This window comes from Bactrocera oleae, chromosome 4 (genome assembly GCF_042242935.1).
Source record: "Bactrocera oleae isolate idBacOlea1 chromosome 4, idBacOlea1, whole genome shotgun sequence".
NCBI lineage: Eukaryota > Metazoa > Arthropoda > Insecta > Diptera > Tephritidae > Bactrocera > Bactrocera oleae.
In genome coordinates this window covers 8,701,406-8,722,829 of record NC_091538.1, presented here as the reverse complement: position 1 = coordinate 8,722,829, position 21,424 = coordinate 8,701,406, and the positions used below count along the sequence as shown (strand labels likewise).

Genomic DNA, 21,424 nt, shown 5'->3' with positions numbered 1-21,424 from the left:
ATCGTTTCTTTTTTAAAACCGCTACTAACACCAACTACTTTACTTATGTTTATACATGTGAATTTCGAGCTTGTTATTTAACCATATTTGAGTAAACTGAAAATATGCAGAACTGTACAAAGTTATTCCGTATTGTGCCATTGATTGGTAAAAGTAGTCGCGGTATTAACACAACAACTCCACTGGAAGGTAAACGAAATTTTCGCAAATTTCAAGTACCCAACAAACGGGGTACACGCAGCGTCAAAGAAGCACAAAAAACATTAGCAAATCCTCCAGTACCTATTGATAAGCGAGGTGTACGGGACACGGGCGTTACCATTGATGGTAGATTTGTGGAGATACCAGAACGTATACCCGAATTAATAGTACCGGATCTGACTGACTGCAAGTTGAAACCCTATGTATCATACAAATCACCAGAAGTAATTCAATCGGAGTTCACCAGTTTGGATTTGTTCAATGCGGTTTATTCTAAGAAGTTAATTGAAGATTTCAAAGAAGGAAAACTGAATGATGATGGTAGTCCTGTAAACCCTTCAAAAGATGAACAGTTGACTGCTGATGAAGCTTTAATACGTGCACGTAAAACCGGTACAGATATATTCTAAAGCGTATATTCTCATGGTTATTGAATGCAAATTAGCATGGTTACTTATCCTAACATAAGCTAAAATTACTCCTGATAATATCTTTGTCGGTAATTATATAGTTTGCGCAACCATTTTTCAGCCTTTAAATCTGCATCGCCAATGAACTGTAATGTGTATAAATTAATTAAATAAAAGTTGTTACTGAAAATAAACTTTTATTTACATTTGGGTGGAATATTTTCTCATCGGCATTAGTGTCTTTTGATGCATCGTTGGGTTTTGGTAGCTTCACTGTTTCCGACTCCAAATCAATAATCACCTTTTCTGGTAGGGGTTTCTTTTCTGGAGCTTCTCTATCACGTGTGCTAAAAAATGTTTTTGGTTGAAATGCCTCCTCTTCAATGGCGTCCAAGGCCTTTCGCACCTGTGCGTCAATAGCATCTATACCTTTAAGTGTTGCAACGGCCACTGCAGCGGATGCTGCTGTGCGCGAATTCTCTTCTGAACTAGGTGCACGCGTACTTCTCGCTTGTGAACGAGATTTGTGCGAATTTCGACTACTACGACTAGCAACAGAATAACTAGAAGAGGATGATGAGCTGCTACTGCTTGGACTGCGTCTTGAGTATTTTTTTGACTTCTTTGATTTCTTGCTTTTTTTCGAACGACTGCTACGGGAGGGTGATTTGGATTTTGAATGATATTTACGTGCGTAGTGACGATCTCGGTCCCTTTCTCTATCTCTCTCGCGGTCACGATCACGTTCACGGTCGCGGTCCCTTTCCTTATCTCTATCCCTTCCACGGTCGCGATCTCGATCACGATCACGATCTCGGCGGGAGCTCTTGGATTCACTCTCCCGCATTATTTATTATAAAAATTATTTTTACCGGCAAAACACAGATTTCGTTGTATGGAGAAAAATGTGTGCAGAAATACATTGTCAGTCGATGTTGCCATATTTTTTTACTTAAACGGACTGTTTCCAGTATCTAGTCATATCAAAGTAAATAAGATTTTTCACCAAGAAGACATATATTGTTAAATAAAATTTTATGATAAGCTTTATAATTAGTATTCTATTTATATATATATTTCATCTTTGTTGCACCCATATATTATTCATTTTTATTTAAGTGTCATCATCCAATATTTACTCCCATTAATCTCTCTGTTTTTAATCCCATTACTTTCCGTAGTATTGGCAACGTCAGCATAGCAACGCCGCCATCGCCATTTTTCTCTATGTGAAAATTTTTATCAGACGAATTGAGTTGTTGCGTGTGAAAATATAATTATAAATTGAATAGAAAACTTGGATTTTTAACATTTAAAAACGCGTTTAGCTTGCCAAGAAGAAAAATGCGCGTAACCAAAAGTGATATAAGCTTAGAATTAGAATGCTGGGTCGAGGAGTTATCCCCTGCACAATTAGCTGCATATGAGAAGGTGACCAACGAGCACAATGCAATTAAAAGTGCATTAAAATCGGCATTGACTAGCAATGAGGGCCGTGAGCTTTTTAATGGACAGGTATTTCAGGCGTATTCATTTAAGGGTAAAGTATTACAGGAATTAAAAGAGGTCACATTACCACCGAAAAAACCCGCTAAAGTTGACGCACCTTCAACGCCAGGGGGCGGCACACGCGGTGGAGCGCGCAAACGACCATCAAACTTTGTATATTTAGAATCTTCGGATGAAGAGGAGGACGATGTGCCATTAGCGAAACGAATTGCTGTAGCTGCAGGCAAAAAAGGTTTAACGCCTATTGCTAGTGGTACAGCTGGTAACGGTACAAAGGGACTTAAAGGACAAAAGGGCTTGCAGCCCTCCAGTTCGCCAGGCATAGTTGGTAAAGGTGGGAAAGCAGGTACAACCGGAAAAGCAACAACACCAGGTAAAGGAGATAAAGGCGGATCACCTACAACACCGCCAACAAATTTCAAGCCTTCAGAAATTAGTTCCGTTGGTGGTTTGGTTATCGGTACGGATGGTAAAGATGGCAAAGACGGCAAAGATCAAGGTAAAGAAACTAAACTGCAAGGCAAAACATTCCCATCTTTGGTGGTGTTGGCCAAACCTTGGCTCAAAGTCAAAGATATGTCAATTACACGTAGCAAGTTGGATTCAAAGGTAAAGTTGGTGCTGATGTTGACGCCAAATAAGTTCACTGAATGGCTTATACAAGAGGGTCTGTTAAAAGCAGAACAAAAGTGCGCAAATCATCGTTCAAATGAGTTAAAATTGGGTGAGTTTATTGCAATATTTGTAAAAAGTTAAAAATATATTAATATATAATACTTAATGAAATTTGTTAAAAAAAAAAATATTAATTTGAGAAGAAATTTTTATTCTATAAAATCTTAACTCTTTATTTCACAGGTGTTTATTCTGATGCCACAAAGTTTCCCTACACCGGCGGTTATGTTTGGATTAGTGAATGCTGTCCAATGCGTTTTGTTTCTGTATTCCACGGTTCCATATTTGAAGGCGCACCACACCCACCTTCATGCATACTCAAATTAATATATCATTGGTCTTGTCAGACAAACATACAAAACGTCGTACAGTGGGTGAAGGTAGACAATGTGTATATTAAGGGTGTTTACACTTGGCTGCGTGCAATTTGCACTTTGGCAGTGCATCAAAAATGTAAAAAGCTAGGCGGACCAGAACGATTTGTAGAGGTAACTTAAAATTATTATTGTAAAAATATTTGCTTTTAAAAATGTTGCAAAATTTCATTCTGCATAAATGTATACTTATATACGTATTTTAAAGGTTGGTGTTATCTCGTTGGGCACCACATCGCAGGATGGCCAACAGCGTCAAGTGAAAGTTGAGGTTTTAGGTGTTCTTGATTACGCAGAGAAAACCATACGACTACGTGCTGTAGAACCGGTATCCGATGCTGATCGCAATTATAAAAAACGTTTCCAGACTATTCTCGAACCACTGCAACGTTGGGTACATAAAGACAGTGTTATTTGCATCGATTTAACTGTTGATAAAATGACACTATACTCCATGGGCTTCAAAAACATCATACAAGCTGCCGCAACCGATAGCTCTGCCAAGCACACCAACTCTGCCGTTATGGATTACTTGCGTCGCATTGTGCCACGTATGTTTCAGAATACTTTGTCACTGCTGTCGCGTCAAATGATACAACAATTTTTGGATGAATTAGTTTGGCGTGAACAATTCGGCACATATGCATTGCAGGCTTTCAACAACATAACCTCACATATTGCAGAGCAGACGCGTATGAACACTAACGAAACGCTGACGCAACGCCTGTATCAGGTGCGTAGTGTGTGCATAATTTGTGCGCCTAAACATGCTATAACAACACAAATTCATTATTTACATATAAATATATTTCAAACAGGTTGCAACGAATCCCTTCAAAGATTGGAGCGTGCTGCCAGCCAATTATAGAGAGACACCAGCAAATACAACACCAAAACGGTTGAAAAAACGTTAGTACCCAATTTTAGCACTTAAGGATGGCGACTATTTTTTAACATTTGCACAAATGTTTTGGCGGCAGTAACGCCAGGACGTATATATGCTGCAATTCATTTTGGAATAATATTTAATATTTTTTATTTGACTAATGTATACATTTTATTTATTTTTATTTCTTCGTTGCAGCGCTCGTTTAAAGCCGCAAGATGCAAGTTTTTATTGCTAAATCATGTCTTAGTTTTTGCTAATGTGCTTAAACCTCAGGCCTTATACCTCAACTAGTTGCTAAGTACCACTCGCAAGAGCAGTATAATGTTTTGTCATTACATTTTGATTGAGCGAAAATTGTTGCAACGTTATATGTTACGATATTTCTTTAAAATATTTTCATATTTAGAGTACAAATTCATTAAATAATTTCAATTACTTAAAAATTTCATAATTTGTGCTAAACATTATAATCTTAGTGTGTGCTGCTTGAAGGTTTCATTCCAAAACAAAAAAACAAAAAAAAAACAATTTTTGTTACAAAAAAGTGTTACCTTAGATTTGCATACAATGCTAAACTTTAATAATTTGCCCAGTCTTTAATTGTTACTATGTTTTTTCACTTCATTTTGGAAAAAACCTTCAATATTGTTCACGTTGCATAATTGCTATGTAATAAAAAAAAAAAAATTAAGTCGTATTTATATACAAAAAGCATAATATCTTATTTATAAATAAGTGTAGTGAAGTTAAAATAATGGCTATTTGATTTTAAATAAAATTCTTGTTTTATTAAAAACTAAACAAACAAGACAAGCTTTTCTATTTTTATTTTTGGTGCATTGACGATATTTACTCTTGGATTTAAAAGTTGTGATTGTTAAAAAAGTCTTCATAGAAAATCTTAGAAAACATACTTAGCTTGTGGTATTATGCTTTTTGTATGCGATTTTAACGCAAAATTTGTTAATCAAAATAACTGTTGAGCTATAAGGGCAAACAATTTGTTTTTGTTTAGGAAATAAATATGTAAATAATAGGAATTATTGCAGATCAAACTAGAAGTTTAGCTAACAAACAAAGATTTTTGCAAACTCAGAATTTTTTTTACAACAATATTTAGTTCTTCAGATGCAAAGTGCATCTACAGTGTTCTCTCTAGCTTACCACAACTATTTTTGAATTTCAACCGCTAAAGCAGTTAAGACTACAATAACTAGTGTTGATAATATTTTCTAAATTTCTATTAAATTTTATTTTACTTTAATCTTGCTTACAGCCATCAACGAAGCTGATTACGTTCAACCGGTCAAAGTCAATTTGAAATCTATTAAGAAGGAGAAACCCGATACAACACGCCATGACACTTCATCGCCAGTTACAAGTGGTCGTCGCGGACGTCACGCAGCTGCTGCTGCTACTGCTGATGATTACAAGGCAGAAACGAAAAAATCCTCCACAAAAAATAATAGCTCGTCAACGAGCAAAGCGCCACCAGCGACAAAGTCTTCATCCTCTAAATATCATTCATCTAACAATAAGTCCGAGCTCAGTTCTAGCAAGAAACTGCTTGTCGAGGCCAAGGTAAAAAAGGAAAAGGATGTTGATGACGATTTAAGAGGTATTGAGGAATTGTACTATGGTGTACGCGATGGTTTGGATGTAAATTTCGAGTGTTTTCCTTACAAGAATGACGATGGTGTTGTTGTTGAGGCCACCAATGTTGATTGCCCCATTTGCGATCTTAACGAATCATTCGATTCAAATGAGAAGCTACAAACTCATTTAGTCTCACATATAATTGCCGATAAGGATCATCAATTCCAATGTCTATTCTGCCTGGATAAACATCCCAGCGAGTCGGTGCTCACCAAACACAATCAAATTATGCATCCACTCGAAACGAAGTCAGCAGCATCGGCTTCTTATCACTGTTTGATTTGTCAGCAACGCTTCAATTCGTTGCATCATTTAACGGTGCATTTGCAGAAGATGCACAATATGTTGGAATTGCCATATGCTTGTCAGGCGTGTGGCTATCGTTCATCTTCACATCGTGATGCAGTGCGTCATTTCTATGATGATCATAAAAGTCAGAATTTCTTGCAATGTCCATTCTGTTTGGATGTGAGTAGAGCAAAAAGCTTGAATTTTTTAAATGACATAAAAAAATTTTGGTTTTTATTTGTTTACTCTTTGGCAATTACAGATTTTCCGCTTCTCGTATAAAGGACGTGTTAGCGTTTCTAACATCGAAAACTATTACATGCATCTTCGTGCCCATCTTAACAAGAAGGATATACAGTTGCGCTGCCAAAAGTGTGCGCTCAGCTTTATTGAAAAGGGTAAGTGTTGACAATTTTTTAGAATTTTCAGTTTATATTTCATTGTATTTGATTTTTTTAATTTTTTTATTTTTAATTAAAAAAATTTTTTTTTTCTAATCTTTTAAATTTTTTTTTCTAATTTTTTAAATTTTTTTTTCTAATTTTTTTTTCTAAGTTTTTAATTTTTTAATTAAAAAAAAAAATTTTTTTTCTAATTAAAATTTTTTTTTTATTTATTTTTAAATAATTTTAACGCCTTGTATTTTCAGGTGCATTGAAGCAACACTCAGCCAACCATCACACTAGCCTTTTGAAGAGTACTCAAAAGGTGCAGCCACTGCTCGCCAACTCTATGCTTATTGCACCACCGAAGGTATGTAAACACGACGAAAGTGAAATTATCAAAAAAACAAGTAAAATGTTAGCTTCGGCCGTACCGCAGCTTTAATACCCTTCACTTCGTGGCAAATTTATTATACCCTTTTCACAGTATAAAAAAATATAATAATTAATTTCTTACCAATTACAGATACGCAGTCATCACCGGGAACCACTACCCTACACTGTAGTTTCGAAACTCGGCGAGTTCTTTGCCTTCATTGATGGTTCCATTTGTGCAGAGTGTAACTCTGAAATTCTTAGCGAAGAACATTTCAGGTACTTTCGTTGTTTTCCTTAATGCTTGTACAAATTTTAAATCACACATTATGTCACACTTTCAACATTTCAGTGGCATTTTGAAATGCAATAAATGTAATTATAAATCGTGTTGTGAACGTGCTGTCTTCGAGCATGCAGCCGAGTGCAGCGGCGGTAGTGTTGCACATGAAGTTATGGAATTGCCGCTACCAAATGAAATGCACTGCATTTGCGGCTTCTCCACATCGATTGGCAATAAGATGGCACATCATTTGGCCACATGTGGTCAAAAATCGGCATACGCCTCAGTGGAGGCTGCCCAAGAGAACACTGTCAAACGCAATATGTTAGATATGTTGGGTTTAGTGCGACGCGATGGTGAATCGGGTGCCGAAGGTGATGAACAAGTTGGCGAACAAGCCAGCAACACTGCGACCGAAGCTGACGTTACCGCAGTAGTAGAACCAACCGAATTGCAAGCACCTCAAACGGCCATGGATACCGATGCCGTGCAACCAATACAATTTGGTGAAATGGAGGCCACACCTTTATTGGATGGCAACAATGTGCAGCAGCAACAGGAGCCGCAGCCGCAGCAACAAGCACCGGCGACACTCGATAACACAGACGTTGTAGATCAACAAGCCGCAACGGCATATGGCAGCCATTTGGTTGATAGTGGCGATGTACAGGCGGCACAATATCACATCGGTTTTGGGCAGCCAGAGCAACAGCATGCGCTCAATACATCCGACATTGATATGCCGTTAATTGGTGAGCTGGCCGATCCCAATCCGCCAGCAACGCCACAATTTCTGGGTGAAGTGCACACGCCTATGTTTGATGCGGTGGCAGCTGCTGAGCAACAGCACTATCATCAAATGATGCAACAACAACAACAACAGCAGCATCAGCATAACCAACAGCAATGAAAACGAATGAAACAGCGCCAACGTGACTACACGTTGCCGTGGCAAAGCTATTGAGTAGCGCAAAGTGACGAATTGATTACTAAAAACAACAGTAAGTTTGTTAGGGATATTCAGATGATGCATACATATTTCAAGCATCAACACTATACTTGTATAAGAGTTTGTTGCAAAATGTGGTACGTAATAATATGTATTACATTTTGCAGTTACACTACAAATGTTGCACATTTTTCTTTTGCAATATTTTTTAGATTGTAGTTAAAATGAATTAATAATCGAAATTAAATTTGTCTCATCTTCACCTATAAATATCGATATTATCAAAATAATTTTGGAGCTATTCACGAAGCTATTTGCGTGCTGTCTATAACAGCTGTTTTTATTGTTTGTTTACATTTAAAAAATAGCCAGCAAGTCACGGCTATCGAAATTCCAATTAGCGCGTAAATGAACACATACACACCGTACACAAGTGTCAATTTGGCCTCATAGAAACTTTAATAGAAAGCTCTGGTAGCGCTGTTGTATAATTAACCGGCACTTTAGCCGACAGTTAATGATTGTTTAGAACTTTAAATTTTCGTGTGCGTTTTTCTACTGAAATCTGTATACTTTATAATTTTTTTATGCATATGCAGGGTTGTGAATTTTTTAGTTAAAAAATGTTTCATCGGTATTAAATATTGAAAATCTAATTTTTACTTTCAATATTTAATACCGATTTTGGGATTCGAATTCAAACAAAAAAAAAATTATTTTATTTTTTTATGCATTGTTTGAAACTCTGTGTAAATAAAATAAACAAGCTTGAGCTTCGTGAAAACCTCTAACTTAAAAAAAAAAAATAAAATAAAATATTTAGCGATAGTAATTTACCAAAATCAAAATAAAGAAATATTGCTGCTACTAGCAATGTGCTATTTACACTTAAATATATGTGAAAAACAATATTTTCTTAAACTGCTATAAAGTATAAAGTAAAGTCGTAAAAGCAATATGCGCAACATTTATACCGTTAACTACATAGTGAATATCCCTAAAACTTGCAATGGTCTCGTAAATGCTTTTGGTTTTTTTTTTATACTAAAGTTGATTTATATATGTAACATATGTATACATACAAATATATTTACAATCTATCGCCTAGTTTGTGGTACACTTTTAAATTAATTCAGATTTGTATTTTGCTTGAAACTTCGTCGGTTATTGTTTAGCAAAAGTGCATATTTTATTTTTAAATAAGCAAAAAATTGTTCAATGCTAAATAAATACAACATAAGTATAATAATATACATATATACAAAGTACACGATATATTTATGTACGGACGAGAATAATTGTGGAAAACAAATATATACGCATAAATGTGTAGTCCAATAAAAGTAAAACAGTGATTGCATACATTTATAGAAATACATAAAATTATTATACATATAGTATATATCTACAGTTAAGAAATATAAACTACAACAATAACATACATACATATATACCAAATTAAATTGCATCAAAATTCCTCAAAAAGTATATATCATAAAAATTTTAAGCAGAATTTAATCATGTATGCATGTGCATATATATATAACTAAACTTGTAGCACATTTATTTGAAAGCATCTAACGAGATATTGTAAAGCGCAAGCGCACGAATGACCACGCTACGTTGGATTTGCTAACGTGGCTAACTAACGTAGGCGCCAATTCAATGTGAACAAAATTTGTTCTTTAAAATTTGAATAAATTTGTTTAAAAAATAATTTTAATACTTTTTTTTTTTTAAACCAAGTTTTTTGTAAATATGAGTACGTCTGTTGGCTAGAAATAAGTTATTGCACACGCGTAAATAGCAACAAATAATAGATATAGGGAATGTATATGCAACGTGGTGGGCATAAAATTGTTTTAAAAACATTCGTATACAAGTTTTGAGCAAACGTTGTGACACATTGGCCAACATAAACATATTATATAATATTGCTAGTTTTTTTTTTTTTTTTTTTTTTTTTTGTGTTAATTTTGCTACTTGCTGTTCGTCATAAGCGTAGTCTACTTTGAGGTACTCTATGCAGTTTGGCTTTTTTCACGTATTTGGCATCATACCTGTAACGCGCACACTAACGCTGGCTACTACTATTACTCAATTGACGCATTTTCGATATGTACAACGCCGACAGCACAAGCGCTGTGTCGAGCTCCTTTTGTGTGCCACGTTCGCTGTCGAGTGAGATTTCAGCGGCACGCTCGTGAAAGCGTGACAATACGCGTGGACGGTAGTCTAGTAGAGAAAAATTATAATTATTTCGTTTCTTTTTCATTTTTGTTATTGATTTATGCATGTATGTGTGTTAAGCAGACTCACCAACACTGCCCGCTAATGGATTACCGGTCAAACGTAATGTCTCTAATATCGGCAGACGTGCTACACAATCCACTTCCTCGAGATCATCAATTAGATTACAACTCAAATCCAAATTTATCAATGAAAGTAATTTACGCAGACCACTTAGCTTTTTTAAACGATTTTGCGCCAAATTCAACGTAACTAAATTTCCTAATTCTAAATGCCAATCAATGCATTCGGCTATTAGATTTACCGACAGCGACAGCGTCTGCAATTGTGACAGTTCAGCAAGGTTTTGTACGGCACGTATACGATTCTGATCTAATATTAGTGTACGTAGTTTCGGCGCCGTACGTACACTGGCGTCAATTTGTGTTAGTAGATTGCCCGTCAAATCGAGATCGGCGAGATTAGACCAATCTGTTTTCATGTATGGTAGGTTAACTGAAATGGGCGCATCAGTGCAGCAGCTGCTGTTCGACAATGATTGTGCAGCCGCTGAACTATTTGAGGTGTAAGAGATAGCATCTGACGCTGTTGTTGTTGTTATAGCCGCAAATGTATCTCTGTGTATGTTGTCACACATAAGTATTTGATTAATGTGTGTCATCGTTGTGCTATGTACGCAAATAGTTTGCATAGTTGGCTTTAGTAACGCAATATCGACAATGTTCTCCGTGGACAGGCCATGGAATTTGAGTACCTTAACGTTACGGAATGCATTGAGAGTGAAACGAAGGTTCTTGGGTATAATATTACTACGTTCGATAGGCACATCCACCGTATTGTAGTCGTTGTTGAAGGAAGTATTATCCTGGTGGCGTAGTATACCATTTTATTATATGGTAATGTTATAAGTATATTAAAAATAAGATTGTTTACCTTAACGGGCGTCACAATGAGCACCTCCAGCTGTGTACAAAAGTCAAGCACATGCGAAAAATCAAATTTACCGCGTTGTTCGATATTCTCCGGTGGACAGGGCAGACACAAGCGCTCACTTATCGCATAAACCTGTTATGCAAAAATATAACATAAACTTAAATACAAATACACATATAAAGCAACAAGTTTTAGCACAAGGTCATTCAAAATACCTCTAGTGCAGAGAAGTTAAACGCTTTTTTCGAGCTTAAAAGCGTGCTTCCAGATTCATTAAATAATTTTGCCAAGTCCTGCAGCAGGTAGACTATGTCGTATTTATTAAAATCCAGGAATTCCGCCAATACGCGTGGTAATTGTATGCGAAAGAATACAAGCAATTCCTGCAAATATTTCTCCAACTGTTCACGTCGTTGCTCTAGAAATGCAGGGTTTTTGTTGCCGACCAGCTGGAACGAAATCTTCAACTTATTTGGTTTAACATGGATTTTTAATGCCTACATTTACCTTTTTTGGTGGTAGTAATTTCTTTGAGATTGCGATTTCATCAACTAGTTTATCATGCAGCTGCGCAAAGTCACGATAACGTCGTTCTACCAGCCACTCCACCTGATGTACGCGCACTTTGATATCATAATACACAACGCCAGTGGACGATTCTATATATTTTGGTATAGTTACGTGTGTATCGGCGTTTTGTCGGAAGTAACAGGACATCTTTAATATTTTTGCTTAACCAAATTTACTTAATTAACTCTTAAGTTTTTGTATGCGGAAACCTGCAGTACCATGCTACGTAACGTGTACACTTAATTAGTCATCTTTTTTTCAATTTTACAATTTAGTAAACACTTACAATAGCAATTTATACTTGTACACCTAAACGAGACGAGTTAATTAAATTACACTTTCTTTTTTTATTATGATGAGTGAGAAAAACCAGACAGACAAATTTCGATGTCTTGGAACGTATGAGCAAGCAGCTGTTCAATAGGGGGGCGTATAAATTGCAATAGCTTCCAAACTGTTAGCTTTGATCAGAGAACGTATATTATTATGATATACGTTCTCTGCTTTGGTATACAAAATTAATAAAACTGCAACTTATACGAAATCGTTTTCAGTAGCTTATACATATTTATTTGAAAATGCAAGTGTAAGAATAAAAAGTTTGTTAATGTATTTAAATTAAAGTTTGAATATATATATTTAAAAAGCTACAACTGAGCCAATCGCAATTTTTTCATTAACAATTTTTATGCATTTTGAGCAACTGGTCACTTTATTTCACACAGCTGTCAGGCAACATTTGTTTACATCTGTTTTTTTGCCATTTGTGATTTGTTGGCTCTTTCCGGCTTTTACGTTTATTAAAAAAAATCTGCAATTTTCTATTTTAATGTATATTTCGTAAAATAAAAAATGGTACTAAATAGACGAAAAGTGTAATAAGATTTTAAATATTAAAGCATTCACAAATACCACAGCGGTATGGCATTTTTTGAAGACTGTATAATCGTGTTCGTATCGCAGGTGGGCAACCAATTACGTTTTTTATTAATTATATACATTTTCTTTAAAATGTAAACAATTTTACTTACAGATCCTGTTCTTTACTGGAGGCTGGCTATTTTTTATGAAACAACTATTTAAGAACTATGAAATACGACACATTTCCGTACAACTCATATTTTCGGTGTGCTTTGCACTCTCGCTCACGATGTTTGAGTTGATAATATTCGAGATTTTGGGCGTGCTAGAATCGAGTTCACGTTATTTCCACTGGCGTCTGGGTTTAACGCTGTTACTACTCATGGTAATAGCTGTTATACCACTATACATTTTATATTCCGTGATACATAGTTTATCTTTTGGTAAGTTTCTGCGGTTATATACTAGAATTACTGTAATCATTTTGCTTTGCATACTACTTCAGTATCTGACAAAGCGGTGCGTATATTGACCGTACTCTGTTGGTTCGTATTTCTATATGGGCTCTGGAAAATTGGTGATCCATTCCCACTGCTGAGCGTTTCACATGGAATTTTCACCATCGAACAAGGTGTATCGCGTATTGGCGTAATTGGTGTAACCGTGATGGCTGTACTGTCTGGTTTTGGTGCGGTTAACTGCCCATACCAAAGCATGACTTATTTTATAAAGTAAGTTCTGGATGTTTTCTATTAGTTTACATATTCTTTCATTATACTTTTTTATTTACAGACCTGTCTCGCAAAGTGACATTATAAATTTGGAACGGCGCTTACAGCTAACAGTCGATATGATTGTAGCGAAAAAGAAGCGCATTGCGCTTGAAATGCATAGGCGCAAGAAAGAAACCCAAAACAAGAAAGGTTTATGGAATATATTAAGTTCGGCAGTTAATCGTTTGGATAGCAGTGGTCAAGGTTTGAATTTATACAAATTTGGCAATTTCTTTTATTATTTATATAATCGATTTCTATAGATATTGGCCAACTGCGTTTAGAGATTTACGGCTTAGAGGAACTGATGCGTCAGCTTTTCATGGAAATCAATTCTATGAAAAATATGCAAGAACGCCAAAGGTGGTCGCAAACGTTGCAGGGTAGATATTTTAATGTTTTGGGACACTTTTTCAGCATATACTGTCTGTATAAGATTTTTATTGTGAGTAAAGCTGTAAATACATTTAACACATTAAATTTAATAATCACTATTACTTATTTACCTAGTGCACGGTTAATATTATATTTGACCGTGTGGGTCGTAAAGATCCTGTTACACGCGGCCTAGAGATTGCCGTGCATTGGTGTGGCTTCGATATAGATCTTGCTTTCTGGAATCAACATATATCCTTTTTACTTGTTGGCTGTATTGTCGTGACGTCCATACGTGGTTTGCTGTTGACATTGACGAAGGTTATTTAGGCATTTTTAATATACATATATATATATTTTTTTATTTGCTAAAAGTATATTTTTTGCTCTTCTCTTAACAGTTTTTCTACAGAATTTCGTCTAGTAAATCATCAAACATTATTGTGTTAATAATGGCGCAAATAATGGGCATGTACTTCTGCTCCTCAGTTCTACTGATGCGTATGAACTTGCCTGCCGAATATCGTGTTATAATTACCGAAGTTCTAGGAAGTCTGCATTTTAATTTCTATCATCGTTGGTTTGATGTTATATTCCTGGTTAGTGCACTGAGCACTATATTAGTACTATATTTATCTCAGAAACCGAAATATGATGCCAGCATAGATTAGTGAAAAATTTGCCTACGATTTACAACAAAAAAGTTCTTTATAGTTAAAAAAAAACTTTTTGTAATATAATGTTACAATAACTATAAGTAAGCACATATGTGTATGTATGTGTGTTTCGTACAAGTACATGTACTCGTATTTAGTAAACCAAAAATATTTAATTGAATAATTGTAAATTCTGTTAAGCTTAGTCTATTATAATTAACTGAAACTACTAAAGCTATAAACCATTTTATGTCTGTATGTGATACATAGTAGATTATTTGGATTATTCCGCAAACGCACAAATCGCATGCGATTAATACGGAATAAAGTATTTTACCAATGCTAACGCATATTGCATTAAAATATTTCATTATTTTAAAGCAATCATACTACATGTATTCTTATGAAATTATTTATAATAAATAAAGCTATTAAATTTGTATACAAGAAGAGCATTGCTGATTTTTATTATGTACTATGTAGGTCAAAAAGCATTTCCATGAACAGAATAACTGACGCTTTGTATACAAAATTATTTCTAAAAAGTGAATTTACTGAGTGCAAACAAACTTTAATAAAGCTTATATATTTCATATAACGTATGTACATAGTCAGGAACACATATTATACATAAGTATATGAGAATTATATACGTTCTCTGTTAATAATTCTCAATTATTTTGGCAATACTAACTTTTGACAAATTGAAAATTATAAACAGCATATTGTTATAGACAGGTGTGATTTCTTATTAATTTTCGTTATAATTTTTTTTTATAAAAATTTCAGCATTATTACAAGTCGCACTTTATAACACACTGACCAACTTTAGCAATATTTAAAAAAAGTGGCAGCACGACTGTTTATTCGCCTTTTTGTCATCCACAATCTGCATATTTCGCTTACATAAAATCAGTTGAATTTCAATTGGCGCTTATTTTACCTGTGTTAAAATATTTGTTTGTGTTTCTTTTAACAATTTTCTCAAGCAATTTTAAAAACTTTTCAGTATTATATTTGTGTTATAAGTAAACAATTTAAGAGCAGTAAACATGAGTGATAATATGCGTGTGAATTCCTCAAAGGAACGTGCCGATGCTGAAATGGTAAATGCAGCAGCTGCTGCCGGCTCGCATCCTGATGTAGATGAAGAGATCAGCGTGATCCAGAATATGACATCATTTCTTTTGGAGCACGGTGGTGCTGAAGTAGACTCGAAAGTGCTGCGTACCATTGCGGAAGCGCTTTCCAAACGTTTAAATGAGTAAGTAATTGATAAATTGTTTAATAAGTGTCTGTTGGAGTTAACTCTCAAACTCAAACTAAAACAAGTTTACGTTGTCCATTTAACGATAAACAACATTGTTTCAAAGCATCTCGTTCGAAAATATATCACAATTTCACCAGATCACATGAACAATATTTAATGAATATCGCATGCTTTACTTCTGATTCACATATTTCAAATATCCATTAAAAACTATGTTTCTTCATATTCCATAACTTAATTTCGCATATTTAATACTTTTAAAAAAGCTTTGGTGTGATATCACATCGACTGTACAAACAATCACATCGCCACATCACATGCTGTCAATAGCGACATCATATCGTATGATATGTACCGCATGTCACCTCACATCACATCTTCTCAATTTTATAAGAAAGCGAGATTAATCGATTACACAAATATTAATCGTTAGTGTAGTGGAAGAATATTCGCTTTTAAACGTACAATAAATGTTTTAATGGAGTAGTTATATTAATTTCCTCATGATTTTGGCAAAATGACTAATAATATGTGTGTAAATCGTTTGTTTTAAATATACTTTTATAGCTGTCAAAAATGAAGGTGAAAGCTGTCAGTCAAGCAATGTTCTATTTTTTTTATTTTAGCCACAACATTTATTTAATATTATATAAGCGTAATTATATAGAGGAATATCTTAAACAAATGTTTCACTTCAAACAAAAAATAATGAAATAAAAATTGTAATAAAATAAAAAAAATATAATAAAATAAAAAATTATTGTAAAATTCAAAAAATTTAAATTAAATAAAAAAATAAAAAAAGTAAAATATGAAAAAAAAAATAAATAATAAAATAAAATATAAAATAATAAAAAAATATGAATATATTTAAGAACAATCTCAAATTGCCGTTATTAAATTTTTTCTGTATATATATTAATTTAATATCAAAGTAATAATAAAAACACATGTCAATATACAAGTAATATATGCAAAACTATTGAATTAAAATGTGCACTATCCTTCATTTGCTCCGAAAAATTGATAAACTTAGTAATATAAAACGAATTTTAAACGAATTTAAATTTGTAATTGATTTTTGTTTATGTAGGTCACTACTTACAAAACTAAAAGTATAATGATAACGCTGATCACTACTTTGCTTGCGGCTTACAATTTATTTTGGTTACAATTTTACAACATAAATTACACTCTTTCTTCATTTTGCTGACGACAGTCGCTCGCACTTACGCCACTCTCATAATGCATGGAATATTATTATAAACTCTTACCTTTTCTACAAGATAACACGCGTCAACTCATCGATCAGTACTTGATAACAAAATATATAAATAAGTTAGCGTCATTTGTTTGCTCTCATATGATTTTCTTTCCCATTCTCATTGAAAACTCTGTAATCTAGCATTAGAGCGCAGCTCAACTATATTACAACCCTAAACGGTGAAAACAGCCGTTACATTATGCTCATTTCATGTAGTTTGTGCAGTGTGTACGTCATGCACCGTCACTAATACAAATGCATGGTCAGGGAGAAAGTTAAGTGGCTATGTAGGGAAAACTGAGGAAGGTGGGTTGTTAAAGAAATTCGAAGCAAATGTTGAAGAACACTTAATATAAAACTGAAATGAAAATTGTTGTTGTAGCAGCGTAAAATATTCCCAAAGATTTGTAGGGCATGTCGATATCTTATAAATCGAGTCTGATCAAATGCGTTATTACGACAGTCGATTCAACGTAACCGGAACGAACCCGAAACCCACAGACTGTCAACTCGGCAGTTTTCCTCCAAATCACTTGAGGTCTGTTTCTTGACGCTACAACAACTGGTCTCACAAAATGCCATAGAACTGACTATATTGAGAATTTCGAATTTGGAGAGAATTTCCTTGTATCTGTTATAGAAAAACCGTATCATAAGGAACGTTAACGTCTTTATTTATTTACTTTAAACGTTATTTCTAAATTGAAAAATATTATTGTTATTAACCTCTAAGAACGTCACGGCCAGGTGACTAGAGAAACGGTGAGAAAAAGTCATATTGATTGTTTTTTTTTTGTTTTTGTAGAATCCATTATGCTATAATAACAAAAACATGCGAAACAATTTAAAACAATTATTTCACAAGAAATATTTCTTAACAAAAATACGTAAAAAATAGCTAAAAGAAAGGGGAAAGGGGGAAGACACGCTAATTTTAATTTTAAAACTAACAATAAAAATGCATTCTATTCTGTATAAAGACAAAGTTTCGGTATTTATTATAAAAGAAATTTTGTTTGTAAAACTTAAAGCTTCGAACTTTCATACTAGTCTAAATTTCCATATTGAAAGTCTTGGAACCTATATATAATCCAAGCTTAAAATAAAGGCTATAACAGTTATTGCGGATGGAAAAGAGACGTTTCGAAATTTCGAAAACCTTACATTTCTTCGTTGCATTACAAATAATTAATACTTTGAAACTTAATTCAAATTGAGATTATAAGCTATCTGGATGGAATATTGAAACTTCGAAATTTCGAAAACCTTGCATTCCTCCATCAGATTACAAATATTTATGCTTCACAACTTAATTCGAATATATAATTTTATAAAACTTGACACTTCGAATTTTCGAACTAGTCGAATATAAGTCCATATTAAAAGAAGTTTTGTAAACTGCACCTAATCTAAGTTTAAAATAGAGGCAATATTACAGGCTTTACGTATGAAAAAGAGTAGCTTCGAAATTTCGAAAACCTTATATTCATCCGTCAGATTACAATTATAATTAATAATGCAAATATTCGAACTTAATTCGACCATTCAAATATAATTCGAAAATTCAAAATTAATTCAAATTTAATTTAATATTCGAAATTAATTCTAATTTAATTTAAAATTCGAAATTAATTCTAATTTAATTTAATATTCGAAATTTTCTCATTGGAGTGTACAAAGGGGAATGTACACACGTACACAGTAAATATGTACATATGTATGTCGAAAAATTTCCTTCATGTTCGGCCGATCTTATCATCAAATTGAATGTGTTTTATAAATTATGAGTTTTTTTTATTACTTCCAATTTAATTATATATTTTTTCTACTACCTGGAATTATCTATATCCGCAGGTTTGACATAACCGGGATCGATACTCAAACTCACCATCGATTGGCAATCGCAATTCATGTTCTTGTGCGCTTTGCTTATTTCGAAACACAATTTGGCGAGAGTTATTATGAATAAGTATTGCATTTTAATGTGTCGTCATTAAAATAGATAACTTATGAGACTAGTACAAACCACCTTCCCCCTTTGATAAGTATTGATAACTATTGCAAAGTAGAATTGATAATTTATTTGAGCAAACATTTCCCTGCAGGGGCGCACAATACAATGCAATATTACCAATCCTCCACCTCTCTTGCACACGAGTCAACACACACACACACATATGCACATATAGTAAATTGTCGAGGAAAACTCTGTCGGCAACGACATCTGTTCTTTGCTTGTGTCTGAAATTTTCCACACACACATTTGTACGCTTTTATTTATGCATGTATGTGTGCAACTATAGAATTTCACTCGCTCGTGAAAATTTTTGCTCTGCTGCCGCTGTCGTTTTTGTTGCTCCGCGTTTACGAACGTTTGTTTGCACATTGTTGCAGTGTGGCTATCGTGTTGCTCGAGCGCCGAGTTGTGAGCGCACACGCTTCAGGAGGCAACATTCGTACATTGAATTTTCAGTTGCGTTCTTTCTTTCGGTTTAATTAGACGTTTCGTTTGTGTTTGCTACATTCGTTCGCGCGTCCGCATGTTCTTAATATACATATATTCACATAATTGTAGAGATATGTAGTAGCAATCGCATATATACATCACACTATATAAAATCGTATGTACGCCGCGTTTTTTTGTTTTTTGTGTTTAATTTGAATACATTGTTCGCGAATCATTAAAGTAGAATTTTTGAAAATTTCTTATGTTTTTATGTCGTTCGAGTTTTATTATTGCTCCTGTAAATGTCTTTGTTTTTATGATTGCCCAAAATTTTATTGCTTGGCAATTTTGAATTTCATCTCTTGAATGATGCCGCTGGCTGGCGGCTAAAAGTGCGCCTAGTGTCGCTCAAATCACACCAATTAATATACTATGTATGAATGAAACCAACGTGAAAAGCGCGTGGAAAGTGTTGGAAAAAATTAAAAAATAAAACAAAAAAAATTTGTGAAAAAAAAAGAAAATCGAAAAATTAACTTTTATAAAAATAACACAGCTGCAGCAATAGTCGCTGGACTCAACGTCGCACAAGTGAAATACAAATTTCGTAAATACATACACATACTTGTATGTTTGTGTGTAAGTTTGTGTAAAGAAAATATAAAAATTAATTCCGCTTTTAAATTATCAGCGGGCAAGTAAGAAAAATACCAAAAAACAACAAATATAAGCTTGGTGCTCAGCAAGTGACAAGAAGAATTGAAAACTGAAAAATGCTTTCTTGACCTCCCCTTTTGCTTTTGCGCTTTGCTGAGCACGCTATAGTGCATGTGTATGTGTGTGTACGTGTTGGGAGCGTATGATGGATAGACAAATGGTTGGACGTTTGGATGCTGTGCGATAGCAAGGGCACGTACATAGCTACATACATACATACATTCATATGTATCTAAAGGGGTTGCTAAATTTAGTTTTTTTAATATGAAATTAATTACAACAACACTGTCAGCATTTAGTGCTACTGAATTATAAAATGCTGTGGTTTTTCAAAATGTGATTTTAAGAAGTTGCAAAATCGGCATAATTTTTATTACGCAGCCACTCTACGCGATTGCTGATTTCTTTAATGCATATATACTATATTTATGTATGTATGTATGTATATAATATAGTTCTTGTATTGACACTTGACGCGATTTTGTAAACATCATTGCACATGTAGTTATGTGTATGTATGTATAAATTTATATATAATATGTATGTGCTTTTGCATTTATTCGCTCATATCATTTATTGTTTTCTTATTCATTTAATAAATATTGTATTAACGCTAAATATATGCATTTATTATTGCAAGTTGACGATACCCTTCACAGGTGCATTTCTTATAGCACTAAAGTGTATATAAAAATCTTTAATTTGATTTTGATCGGTCAGTTTGTATGGCAACTATATGTTATATACTAGCAATATGTGCGGAGGTTGTAGCCTTAGCTTCGGCAGTAATCTCTGCCAAATGTCGTGAAGATATTTTATCAAATAAAAAGTATGCCATACAAGGACATGATTTTGATCAGATAAATTGTATGGAATTTCGACAAATTCTTCTTAGCAGTAATTCGCGTATATACAGGCGGACAACAACGCAGCTCGACCGCTGATAATTTTTATATATAATTTATAGGATTTCCGACGTTTCCTTTTGTATATTAAGAACTTCGTGGCAAACTTAATATGGTACTTATGTACCCTGTTCAGGGTATAATTAATATAACAGTAAAACGTTGTAGATTGCTATTTTTTCTACTACTAACTCCATATACTACAGTAAAATATTAAAAATTTGGAGTTTTCGAAATTTTTTCTTTTATAAAACATAATTATATAATATTATATTTTTTTATAATTTTCGATATTAATAAACTTTTTGTTTATACATTATATATTGAAAATTATTGAAATTTATTTTTTGGCAGATATTGATTGATACCACTTGTTGATTTTTTTAGTGTATTAATATGTATTCAATTATAT

General features: G+C 33.8%; 6 protein-coding genes across 17 annotated transcripts in view; 4 read left to right on the top strand and 2 right to left on the bottom strand.

Moving 5' to 3' along the window:
* mRpL41 (mitochondrial ribosomal protein L41) lies at nucleotides 1-805 on the top strand. The gene has a single exon (XM_014229700.3). The coding sequence runs from the start codon at nucleotides 105-107 to the stop codon at nucleotides 609-611; it is 507 nt and encodes a 168-aa protein (XP_014085175.2). The 5' UTR covers nucleotides 1-104; the 3' UTR covers nucleotides 612-805.
* LOC106614139 (uncharacterized) lies at nucleotides 555-1,496 on the bottom strand. The gene is made up of 2 exons (XM_014229699.3): nucleotides 817-1,496; nucleotides 555-757 (listed from the first exon to the last, which is right to left on the bottom strand). The coding sequence occupies exons 1-2, from the start codon at nucleotides 1,456-1,458 to the stop codon at nucleotides 677-679; spliced, it is 723 nt and encodes a 240-aa protein (XP_014085174.2). The 5' UTR covers nucleotides 1,459-1,496; the 3' UTR covers nucleotides 555-676.
* A 318-nt stretch (nucleotides 1,497-1,814) lies between these two features.
* On the top strand, nucleotides 1,815-9,709 carry row (relative of woc). Its single transcript, XM_014229794.3, has 9 exons — nucleotides 1,815-2,844; nucleotides 2,979-3,283; nucleotides 3,378-3,902; nucleotides 3,988-4,078; nucleotides 5,335-6,182; nucleotides 6,265-6,400; nucleotides 6,652-6,755; nucleotides 6,912-7,039; nucleotides 7,113-9,709. The coding sequence occupies exons 1-9, from the start codon at nucleotides 1,956-1,958 to the stop codon at nucleotides 7,951-7,953; spliced, it is 3,867 nt and encodes a 1,288-aa protein (XP_014085269.2). The 5' UTR covers nucleotides 1,815-1,955; the 3' UTR covers nucleotides 7,954-9,709.
* On the bottom strand, nucleotides 9,157-12,129 carry LOC106614210 (nischarin). Of its 2 annotated transcripts, XM_014229827.3 has the most exons (6): nucleotides 12,032-12,129; nucleotides 11,683-11,967; nucleotides 11,391-11,624; nucleotides 11,176-11,307; nucleotides 10,312-11,107; nucleotides 9,157-10,227 (listed from the first exon to the last, which is right to left on the bottom strand). In XM_014229827.3, exons 2-6 carry the CDS (start codon nucleotides 11,890-11,892, stop codon nucleotides 10,067-10,069), a joined length of 1,533 nt encoding a protein of 510 aa, XP_014085302.2. In that variant the 5' UTR covers nucleotides 11,893-11,967; nucleotides 12,032-12,129; the 3' UTR covers nucleotides 9,157-10,066. The 2 variants fall into 2 exon arrangements, with proteins under 2 accessions (XP_014085302.2, XP_069965257.1); XM_070109156.1 differs by lacking the exon at nucleotides 12,032-12,129 and having other exon boundaries at nucleotides 11,683-11,985.
* A 352-nt stretch (nucleotides 12,130-12,481) lies between these two features.
* On the top strand, nucleotides 12,482-14,860 carry GPHR (golgi pH regulator). The gene is made up of 7 exons (XM_014229731.3): nucleotides 12,482-12,708; nucleotides 12,779-13,049; nucleotides 13,112-13,337; nucleotides 13,399-13,583; nucleotides 13,643-13,824; nucleotides 13,890-14,075; nucleotides 14,156-14,860. The coding sequence occupies exons 1-7, from the start codon at nucleotides 12,667-12,669 to the stop codon at nucleotides 14,423-14,425; spliced, it is 1,362 nt and encodes a 453-aa protein (XP_014085206.1). The 5' UTR covers nucleotides 12,482-12,666; the 3' UTR covers nucleotides 14,426-14,860.
* A 492-nt stretch (nucleotides 14,861-15,352) lies between these two features.
* The window catches only part of cnn (phosphodiesterase 4D interacting protein centrosomin), a 47,555-nt gene continuing 41,483 nt past the window's right edge, over nucleotides 15,353-21,424 (top strand). For 2 of the 11 annotated variants that reach the window (XM_070109249.1, XM_070109248.1), the window contains exon 1: nucleotides 15,356-15,674. In XM_070109249.1, the coding sequence (XP_069965350.1) occupies nucleotides 15,463-15,674 (212 nt within the window). In that variant the 5' untranslated portion in view covers nucleotides 15,356-15,462. Of the gene's footprint in view, nucleotides 15,675-19,394; nucleotides 20,089-21,424 lie in introns of those variants that run through there. The other 9 variants (XM_070109250.1, XM_070109258.1, XM_070109256.1 and 6 more) reach the window with 9 other exon arrangements.

Excerpts from the sequence above, each read along its gene's own strand:
- mRpL41 (XM_014229700.3), top strand. The coding sequence starts at position 105 with ATGCAGAACTGTACAAAGTTATTCCGTATTGTGCCATTGATTGGTAAA.
- LOC106614210 (XM_014229827.3), bottom strand. The coding sequence starts at position 11,892 with ATGTCCTGTTACTTCCGACAAAACGCCGATACACACGTAACTATACCA. Across the intron at positions 11,108-11,175 it reads TCATTGTGACGCCCGTTAAG|GATAATACTTCCTTCAACAA; the intron begins GTAAACAATCTT and ends CTACGCCACCAG. Across the intron at positions 10,228-10,311 it reads TCCATTAGCGGGCAGTGTTG|ACTACCGTCCACGCGTATTG; the intron begins GTGAGTCTGCTT and ends TTTCTCTACTAG.
- LOC106614139 (XM_014229699.3), bottom strand. The coding sequence starts at position 1,458 with ATGCGGGAGAGTGAATCCAAGAGCTCCCGCCGAGATCGTGATCGTGAT. Across the intron at positions 758-816 it reads AGAAAATATTCCACCCAAAT|TTCATTGGCGATGCAGATTT; the intron begins GTAAATAAAAGT and ends TACACATTACAG.
- GPHR (XM_014229731.3), top strand. The coding sequence starts at position 12,667 with ATGGCATTTTTTGAAGACTGTATAATCGTGTTCGTATCGCAG. Across the intron at positions 13,050-13,111 it reads GATACATAGTTTATCTTTTG|TATCTGACAAAGCGGTGCGT; the intron begins GTAAGTTTCTGC and ends ATACTACTTCAG. Across the intron at positions 14,076-14,155 it reads TGCTGTTGACATTGACGAAG|TTTTTCTACAGAATTTCGTC; the intron begins GTTATTTAGGCA and ends TTCTCTTAACAG.
- row (XM_014229794.3), top strand. The coding sequence starts at position 1,956 with ATGCGCGTAACCAAAAGTGATATAAGCTTAGAATTAGAATGCTGGGTC. Across the intron at positions 3,903-3,987 it reads TGACGCAACGCCTGTATCAG|GTTGCAACGAATCCCTTCAA; the intron begins GTGCGTAGTGTG and ends TATTTCAAACAG. Across the intron at positions 6,756-6,911 it reads TGCTTATTGCACCACCGAAG|ATACGCAGTCATCACCGGGA; the intron begins GTATGTAAACAC and ends TACCAATTACAG.